Consider the following 10,147-nt stretch of genomic DNA (forward strand, 5'->3'; position numbering starts at 1 on the left):
CCCAGAGTACTGGAGTACCGGAGGGCTTCTGGGGCGAGAGCGGGACAGCGAGGCCTCCTGCGCCAGTAAAGACAGGCTCTAGCCAGCTTCCTTCTCGGTTCTCAGCTGTTGCAAGCACGAAGGGACATGTCTTTGGGCCCTCCTCCTCCGCCTCCACACTGGTGGAGGTGAGGCATCAGGTTTCCCGACACGCCTCGGTCTTGTGCAGGTGTCTCCAGCCCCTACCAGAGGAGCTAAGCGCCCAGCCCGGGCCAGGCTCACCTCCGGAGCCCCACTGCCACCTTCGGCTCTGGTTCGCCTGCCTCCACCAGCCCAGAAACGTCCTCGTGGGGCTCACGGGGTCCAGGGAAATCCCTGCTCCGAATGAGCAGATGAGTAAAGACTTGTGGAGCCGGGAAATCCGGGGGACGAGCCACAGCGCCTCATCAGACGTGCAGGGACGTTCTTCTTTCCAGTTGATGGAGGACAGAGGGCACCAGGGAGTTATGCCCACCGGAGAACAAGAAGCGATGGTGATTTTCTGCCAAGCCTCCAAGCAGAGTGGGATGTGGGGAAAGCAGAGGTTCCTCACCCTTGTCCAGGTTCAGGAGTGAGGCGGGACCATCCTGAGAACTGCTTGTGCCGGGCTCTGCTGGGGCTGCTTTCATCTCCCACAGCAGGTCTAACCCCAGCTCAGGGCTGTGCCCACCAGCACGGGCAATCGCACCCACTCCGCATGCAGGTCCGCTCCTGGCTTGCAGAGCGCCCCGTGACATTTTGCTGCGGCTCCGGGAGCTCGGGCAGGGCTCGGACGCAGAGGCAGGTGCATCCCACACCCGTCCCAAAGGAAGTGACTCAGTGGCCTGGCCCAAAAGGAAGTGACTCAGTGGCCTGGCCCAGCTGCCTGCCCCGTGCTCTGCCGCGCCAGCCCTCAACCCTGCCACCGCCTCTGCCCCTTCCATCCCTGTCACCCACAGTCATGTCCCAGCACGTCTGGGCAGCAGGATTAGAGCCATGTTACTCAATAAATAGAAATTACAGGAAAAGCAGCAGCAGGGTTTTGGGAAAGACTCAATTTTACCTCTTGCAGGTGTGGCTGGTGGCCCATATGTTCTTCACAGGGCCGTGGCAAGGTCTGCTGGGTCACAGAACACAGACCGGGGACACGCTGCCAGGGGATTTTTGAACCTGGCTTATGCATCAATGTGTAAACCAGCCCCTATGGCAACAGCAGAGTCCAGGATGAACCATGGGCTGGCCTGGGTCTGCAGCTACAGTGGGGAGCAAGCGGCGTTTCGGCAGAGAACGTGGAACTCCTCCGTTATCGTATGGACACGACTCTTGCTCAGCACGTGTGCACACACAGGTCACTGGAGCACAGTTAGGGAGTTCTCCACATCCAGGGAGCATCATGACTGTAAAAGGTGAATTCATCCAAGTGACCGATCCAAAGCAAAGGGGTACCTGGAGCTGAGGAACTTCACCCTGTAGGTGCAGTCTGGGGTTTTTCCCCAGTTCGGTTCTCACTGATTTCAGTATTTGGCAGTCCCAGAGCTTTGGTGAGAGTGAAGACCACAGCTCTGGTCAGTCGTTCTGCCGAGGGAACAGCACCGACAGACCACTGAGGCCAGAAAATCTCCCCTCGAGACAGCCATGATGCTCCTGCTCCCAACACCCTCCCACTGCCCTGGCAGTGCTGGGGGAATGGCTGGACTCGGTGATCTTCAACATCTCTTCCAACCAAAATGATTCTGTGAACTCGGTGGCAGCTGAAGAGGGAAAAAACCCACCACGTTTAAACAGCAAACCAGCAGTGCTGGGGAGGGGTCCCGGCTCTGGCGGCAGAACGCTGGGCTGTGGTGCTGAACAGGTGCTTCCCTCCACTAAACACAAAATAAAAGTGTTTCTTCTGTGTCCAGTGCTCAGGGTCAGGCTCTGAGCTAGTCTGGGGACAAACAGGGACACAAGCCCAGTGCCAGCAGTCAGGCGAGAAGTGACACAGCTCTGCCCCCCCCCACCCCAACCAGCACCACCAGGACCCCCAAACGCCACGAGGGAGAAATTTGCACTGTGCCAAAATCAAGAGGTTTCCAAGTGCCATCAGCGCGGTAACTCTGAAAAATAGGTTTTATTTGTAACCAGTGGTATTGTGACATTCTATCCGGCATAACCACTTACAGCAAAATCCAGGGACAGAAACCGCAGCACTGCGGGTAGGGAGTGCCTGCCGGGGGGCTCCCGCTCCAGCACGGGCTCCCAGGGGAACGTTCCCACTCACGCAGGCGCACAGACACGCACACGCGCACACACGACGTCTATAGGTTTAAAAATCTCGAGCGATATTTCCGCATGAAATCACACTGTAGCATCTACACAGAAAATGGCTGATAAAAAGAACCTCACTGGCGGTTTACACGGGTATCTACATCTCCATGGCCACGCCTGGTCTGCTGGCCCGCAGAAAAGGGAGGTTTTCCGTTGAGAGTTTTATCAAGAGTTTTAACTGCTCTCTTCACGCCACCCCAGGCCTCCACTAAGGGTTTGGCCAGTGCGGCCACTGGGAAGCAGCCCAGGAAGAATCGATGGCTTTGTCATCCACGTCCTGTCCCTTTGTGCCGCCTCTTCAACCACGGGGTAAAGCCCCCCAGACAGTTCCTCTCTGTCCCACGGTAACGAGAACGTGAAGCGCTGGTGAAGCCATCACGCACTGGACACCTCCGACAAAGAAACACCTCACACCGGCTCTTCCCAACGCTAAACTGGGGCTGCCCCCCGGGCACAGACGTGCCGAGAAACCTCCCTCCTGCCCGCCTCCGACTGCTGCAGAGCCCTGTACAACTCAGCGCACTGGTATTCCCACGTACTCCCTTTGGGTTTCCTTAGGCAGAGATCCACCTGCTAAAAAACAGCCAAGAAGCTCTTATCTGAGAGGGTAAAAATCCTCTAGTAAATGTTAGTTTTATGTATATAAATATTTATATTTATAGATACAGACAGTGGAAGGGAGGCTGTGGGTTTAGGCATGCTCAGCTCTTCGCTTTGGAGTCCAATACTTCTAAAAAAATTCTTTTCAGGAAATAAGTTAAGTTCTGGCACAAGCTGCCGTAGTTGTTTCTTTGAAGACCATTTTTTACGTTTGATCTCGCATGAAACCCTCCATCCTAAGCTCTGCTCCTCTGGAACTCCGAGGGCAGAACAAAGAAAAAGGTGCACATTCCTACGCCGTGTGTTTTATCCTTCCCTCGCCGAAGCCCCCGCCACGGCGGGATTTCCCTGTGAGCTGTGGCACAGGAGGAAGGACGCTGCGATTCCGTGGCGCTGGCTGAGGTACTTGGGAAAATCGTTCACCGACGGTTCAACTGCCCCAGTGCCACCCCCGAAAAAAGTGATGACAGAAACGAAGCAGCTCTACATGCACACAGCTACGACATGCAACAGCAGCCTGCCTTTTCGGGAGCACAGACACAGAGGTGGGGCCAGCAAGAGTCTTCTGTGGCCTCTGATGCCGGGGAGCTCGAACGTGAGGAGGGGAGGAGGGAAAGCTACAGGAATAGCCAAATCCAGGGCCAGAGGCTGCTGCCTCGGGAAGTTATTTCCTGATGACACCGAGTTCATGCGTAGCTATCCGGGAGCCTTCGCCCTGAAAAGCAGCGGGTCAGAGGTTTCCACTCCAGGCTTCCCATCCCCTCTGCCCCCATCCATTTAAGGCACAAACATATTTACAGCGTCCAACAAACCCAAGAATCGGGGGTTAGAGGGGCCCGTACGCGCAGGGGGAGCTGGGCCTGCGCCAGCCAGCCGGCACCGAGCAAGGACACCCCTCGACCCCACCTTCAGTCCTGGAGAGAACAGAGGACTCAGTCTAGAAAACAACTTCCCTTGCTTTGAGGTTACTGAACTGTAGAAGAATTGATAAATGGCAACGATTGTAACCCAACTTCCCAGGTCAGCTCCCCCACCCGGCCCCAGCAGGGTGGAGGGTGGGCACTGCTGCTGCGGAGGGGCGTGAGGGTGGTCAGAGCAGGTCGTCGGGGGCTGCCCGGGCTGTACACAGAACACGAGAGCATGCAGCATGGGTACACAGACTCGGCTTCTTCCCTCCCCCCCTCCCCAATTCAACACACACAAAACCCCTCCACCAAGGAGAATATTGTTGTGACGAGGCACTTGGACGATAATCGGAGAGTCCCAACGAAGAGGCCTTCCCCTCACAGTGAAGTGGGACGAACAGAAGAGAGCAGTTTCTCAGGACTCCATCTCCTCTTGGTCAAGTGGTGGTGGCACAAAGCTGATGACTTCATCGTAGGTCAGGCCTGGCAGGAAAATAGGGACCAAGTTAACGGGTGGTACCAAAGGCATCCCTTATGTGAGAAAATCTCCAGCGGTCTGAAAGGTTTCTGGGTTACCCAGTTCTAGAGAGACAAGGAGCTACTGGAGAGAGTCCAGCGGAGGCTGCGAGGATGAGGAGGGGCTGGAGCATCTCTGTGGGTGGTGCCGGGGCTGTTCAGCTGCAGAAGAGCAGCCTGGGAGGGGACCTCATCAGTGTCACCAATAGCTAAAGGCGGGGCAGGAGGACAGGCCAGACTCTGCCCAGTGGTGCCCAGTGACAGGACGAGGGGCAACGGGCACAACCTGGGAGCCAGGAAGTTCCACCTGGCCATGAGGAGAAAGTTCTTTGGTGTGAGGGTGAGGGAGCCCTGGCCCAGGCTGCCCGCTGGAGCATCTCTGCAGAGGAAAGGCTGAGAGCCCTGGGGCTGTTCAGCTGGAGGAGGCTGAGAGGGGACCTCTTCAATGGGATCAACAGCTAAAGGGGGGTCGGAAGGATGGGCCAGACTCTGCCCAGTGGTGCCCAGCGACAGGACAAGGGGCAATGGGACAAACTGGAACACAGGAAGTTCCACCTCAACGTGAGGAGAAACTTTTCTGCTGTGAGGGTGGGGGAGCCCTGGCCCAGGCTGCCCAGGGAGGGTGGGGAGTCTCCTGCTCTGGTGATCCCAAACCCGCCTGGATGCCAAACTGGGGACCCTGCCGGAGCAGGGGGTTGGACCAGGTGATTCCCAGAGGTCCCTGCCAACCTCACCAGTCTGGGATTCTGTGTTCTAACACTGCTTAAAGTTTAATTAAGAAGAAGAAACAGAAAAGAATGGCTGCACCATTCTCAGAGACCAACACAGTGAAAGACACTTACAGAGCACTGAGATGCAAGGTCGAAAACAAAGATGTGAGCAACTATCTCAGTCTGTATCCTCACAGTAATAATTAGTTACCAGGGATTATGCTAATTACATGCAAACACGTGACAGATTCGCTGGTGTAATGACCTCAGAACAAACAGGATGCCCACGATTGTATCCATTTCTTTTTGCCTCTCTCTACCGCGGCTCAGCTGAACCATGTAACGGACCACAAGGCAGATCCGCTCTCCCATCCCCCAACTCACTTTTCCATTCTTCGATCTCAAGTTCTCTGCTTTCAAAGGACTGGTCATAGGGGTCTGCCACTGGTTCATCATCCGGGTCGTGATACTGAGCGAAGTAAGCGTGAGCCAGTGCTTCTGCTGCTGTGATTCGCTTGTCTGTGTCCAGCACCAACATCTTCTCTAGCAAGTCCACAGCTGCAACAGCACCAGAACAGAAGAGAAAGGATTTCACTGTGTGAGACTGGTGTGACACTGAAACGGAACCTCCTGAGAGCCCAATGCCTGGAAGGAACCTGCAGCTTCTCAGCACCCACAGCTTCTTCCTCAGCTCACAGAGACTCTGTAGGTTTTGACAATGGCACGTGGCTCTGGGACAGTCTTGGTGTCTCAGGACACACTGGCTTCAGCCTCGGGAAGAGCCCGATGTGTCGGAGCGAGCCTTACCTAGGGGATTGGCACCAATGAACACGTTCTCAAAGTTCATTTTCGGCATGTAAGACAACGACTGGATGTAGTTTCTCGCCTGTGGAAATAAACGCTCTGGTGAAGTCTACTACAATCCAGCCACTACAACAAAGCCCATTCCAACCATCCTGAAGCACCAGCTATTATGGTCTGTCTCCTTGCTTTGCCTTCTCTTGAATTACTCCAATACCCACTGCGCCTATCACCATTATCCCTCCCCACCCAAAGGCCACTCAGGACAGCGGAGGAAGAGCCGACATTATTTGGGGTTCATGCAAGACTGAAAAGCAAAGAGGTTCTGCAAGAGCCGAGTGCCTGGAGCCCCGGGGCGGTGCGCGTCAGTGAGCTGCACGATGCTGACCCACCCACAGCCAGGCTCTGCTGAGCCTCACAAGCCTGTGGCTGAGCACACACCCTCCAAATCTCATTGAGCACCAAGACCTCGCTGGGGAGCCGGGAGTTCGCCCACCCCATGCTGCATGCGAGCGTGGGCAACACTGCGAGGGAGGACCTGCCCTGCAAACCCCCCTCGTCTGCTCAGGTCTCACCTCGTGGCTGGGCATCCTGTTAATGAGATATGCAGGGGGTGTTCCCGTCAGACGCATGATCTGCTGAAGCTGGTTAATATCTTAAAGTGCCTCGTCAAGGGCTTTGTTAAAAACAGGGCAAAAACCATTTCAAACAGAAAACGGCTGCACACAAAGCATCTCTTCGGCAAACCACAAGGCGAGAGCCATACAGGCAGCATCCACTGATTTTTCCAAATGCTAGTGGAAAGTTTAGTGATGGCACTAGTGAACACTTAAAGTAACAGTGAATTACTGATCAGTCGGTAACAGTGTCAGCACAGAGAGGATTCTGTCTGCCTTAAGCAGCATTACACCACGATGCGGTTGTGGTCACTTCTCCCAGAGGTTATAAGCCACCAGAGCAGACGTTTCCTTTGGCTGAAGCTACTAAAAAAATTTTCCTGGGCTGCTACAGCTAGAAATGGCCTCAGGAAAATGAGTAAAAATTAGAACAGGAACAAAAATTGTACCCTCTGCACTAGTTACCAGCTTTTTTTCTTGCTGCATAGAAAGTACTGAAGTTCCTTGTGGTGCAAAGCGAAATGGGCTCCCAGCTGCCACCTCCTCCCGAGCAGCTCTGAACGTGTGGTGGTACGTGGGCGAGGTGACAGAAGGCAGTAAATGCAAAATTAGCAGAACACAAGCGTTGCATAAGACAGAGAGAGCTGATGTCAGTGAACAGACGGAGACAGTCAGAGCGAGTGAAGTCAGGCAGCAGAAAACCAGGGTTCGTTAGTGTGACACACTGAAGCCCTCCAACACTGCAGAGCTTTGCTTTCTCCATGCAACAGAAAAAATTAGTAGAAACAGAACTGTGCTGCAGGTTTTAAACAGAGTCTCAATTTGGACCTGGCCCAGTGCAATTATTGTGCAACGATAAAAAAAACAAATGACCCAGTTCAATCTTACGTGTGCAAACTAATCTTTTGCTTAACCTAGTCAACCTTTCAGCTTATCTCTCACTAATCCCCTGGACTTCCAGACTACCCGTACGGGCAGTTCACGGGGCGCCCAGGGCAACCAATGCTCCTCAGGTCTGACCCTTGAAGAACGTCCCAGGGCTTTGGAACCAGGGGGTGACAGGCAGCACAAGCGATCCCAGCTCGCACCGCACATCTACCGTCACCAAATGTACCTGCAGGCTGCGCCCATGCTTCACACCTACTGTCACCATTACAGAGAAGGGACAGAAGCTGCAGGACAAAACTACCTCATCACCACGCTGATCCTTTACCCTGTGCCAGAGCAGCAGGGTGACCTGCAGAGTGTGCTGCTGGTCACCTCTGCGGGAGCTCACTGCTCGCTATGTGATGTCAACCCACACTGTTTCGGCATCCCTCGCTCTAACTTTTCTGCACTTGCAAAGTTCACAATTCAAGATGAGAATCAAACAGACGTGGCAGCATGGCTGAAAAGAGAGGTCAGCCTGCAAAGAGGGGACTGCAGAAACGGCTCTTGGCCATCCCCTGATACAGCAGCACCCTTTAAATCCATCGCGCTGTCAGTTCCGTCCTCAGCAGATATACGCTGTGAGCCCTGGGAACGGCTGCCACATAAAGCACCTAGAAGGCATTTGGGATTTTATGCTATAGAAACAAAGACAGTGGCAGAGGCATTTCACTCCAGAAGGGACCGTGTGCGTTCAGAGGGTACCAGTGCAAAAACCCTGGGTAGGCAGCCTGGAGAAGCAACAATCGAGATGAGCCTCAAGCTCTTGGCTGTGAAAACTACCTCCCCAGCAGCACCTGATCGTACAATATATCACCAAGTATAAACCCACAAACTGTAAGAAAAGTCACGCAGCAGTAAAATGAGAACGTGGCAGGAAGAACTCAGAGCACAGGCAGAGGTAAGAGGAAGAAAGATCAGATACACACAGTGTGAGGACTCAAAGCCATCCAGGAGAGAAGAATGACAAAGGATGAAAAGTAACAGAAAATAACTACAGGCAGACTACGGGAGGGCGACACACAAACCGGGGACTTCCGAAAGGGCAGATATTACAATCAAAGTGTGAACTCACAGACTCTGAGGAGATTTTCTTCAAAAGCTCAGGCCCTGGGGTTCCAACGAGTCTCAAAATGAGCTTCAACTGATCAATATCTAATGATGGACCATAAAGGAAAATGCTGGGACAAATCAAAATGAAAAAGCGCAACACATCAGCCTAGAAACGCAGAAAGTTAACGCCTGCCAAGGCCTCCACTGAAAGGCTATGAGACGTGAACTGTGTCCGTTCCTCTCGTGTACAATTGAACACGCCATGTAACAGAGCTGTCTGCGTCAGACTGACAAACACCCCGCATGCAGGGAAAGGGGATCTATCGCTGCACCCGCAGCAATACAGGGCAGAGCAGAAACTTTCTCCCTGCTGGTCAAGAACCGGCTTCACCCTGGCAGGCCCCGCACCAAAGCAGGAGCAGCAGCAGTTAGCAGGGTTAGGTCGTGTTAGTGACAGGTGAGGTAAAGCAGGAGGCTGAAAAGTGTGGGTGAACACCTTCCACGGTAATTCAGCCACGGAGAAGAGGAAAATGCCTGGACCACACTCATGAGATCCAGCACCCTCCACTTGAACATGGGATGCCCTTTCAGCAGGGTGCTGCCGCTGGCACAGGGTGCTGACCCTGGGGACCTGCAGGCCAGGAGACCAAAGCTCCTGGATCTTCCTCCCTTCCTCCCTACAGACCCACCAGACCGACTAAAGCAGAGCATGGCTCAGGGTTATGACCTCTGCCTCGACAGCTCTCGGGACAGGACACTGCAGGAGCAAAGAACTGAGCTTCCACCAGGCCACGGACCAGCCAGAGCCGTCCTCTGCAACAGGGCAGAAAAATTTAATGTTTGGTGCCACTTGGGGGAAAAAGTCTACTGAGGACACAGTTTATGTCTCAAACTGCAGATGGTGAGGAGAGACAGGGCATCTTTTCATCTCCCTTCTCTGAATGACCCTCCATGCTGCCTTTCAAAATCTTGTCGTGATTTCACAGTGTCCTTAATGTTTGTATTTGCTCTTAAAATTATATTGAGTTAGTTACACATTCTCCTTTCGATAAAAGTAGTCTTCTTGCTAGACAATGCTTTTTTCATGATCAACACCCTCCTGATGTTTTACGCCACAGTTACAACTCCTTGTTAGAAAGTCTTTTAATTCGACTACTACAAGAACTTCAAAACCTGTCTCGTGTTTTTTGAAAAAGTATCAGAGTCCCTGAGGTAACACCAGCAAACCACGTGAAGGATGCTGCCAAAGCTCTGCTAAACCTTTATCTTTTGATGGAAGCTTTGGTCTCAAGTTTTACACACGAGACGAATTAAAGCCCAGGAGAGCTGGCGGCGGCTGCCGCGCTCCTCACAGTGAGCTCAGTTAAAGAGCCTTTTCCCCAGCACTGTTTAAACAGCCCCACACCTTCCTCCTGCTCCTGGGCAGATCTCGGGCTGCTCACCCACCTCAGAAGTCACATGCCGTACCTCGGCTTACGTACTTAAATTCCTCTAATGGTATTTAAAATCACGTGTGCCCACACAGGGCTGCCCTGTTTGCTGTCAGCTCTTTGCCCAGGGAAAACTGCTATGGGGAGCTACTGGTGTAATATCGTCAGTGACTTCTCGGATGAACGAGAGAGAACACAGACTGTGTAGGCAACGGTGCCACGGGCATGCCAAAACCCAGCCGCTGCTGCTGGCTTTGGGCTGACATCTGTAAACCGCTGAACCG

General features: G+C 53.5%; 1 protein-coding gene across 1 annotated transcript in view; it reads right to left on the reverse strand.

Annotated features, from left to right (window-relative positions):
• Positions 1-3,771: 3,771 nt before the first annotated feature.
• The window catches only part of LOC104500087 (mitogen-activated protein kinase 14), a gene marked incomplete at its 5' end in the record, with an annotated part of 17,595 nt that continues 11,219 nt past the window's right edge, over positions 3,772-10,147 (reverse strand). Inside the window, 4 exons of the mRNA XM_010143685.1 lie at positions 3,772-4,292; positions 5,420-5,593; positions 5,843-5,921; positions 6,412-6,491. Coding sequence (XP_010141987.1) covers positions 4,225-4,292; positions 5,420-5,593; positions 5,843-5,921; positions 6,412-6,491 — 401 coding nt within the window. The remainder of the gene's footprint in view (positions 4,293-5,419; positions 5,594-5,842; positions 5,922-6,411; positions 6,492-10,147) is intronic.

This window comes from Buceros rhinoceros, unplaced genomic scaffold (genome assembly GCF_000710305.1).
Source record: "Buceros rhinoceros silvestris isolate BGI_N320 unplaced genomic scaffold, ASM71030v1 scaffold33080, whole genome shotgun sequence".
Lineage (NCBI taxonomy): Eukaryota > Metazoa > Chordata > Aves > Bucerotiformes > Bucerotidae > Buceros > Buceros rhinoceros.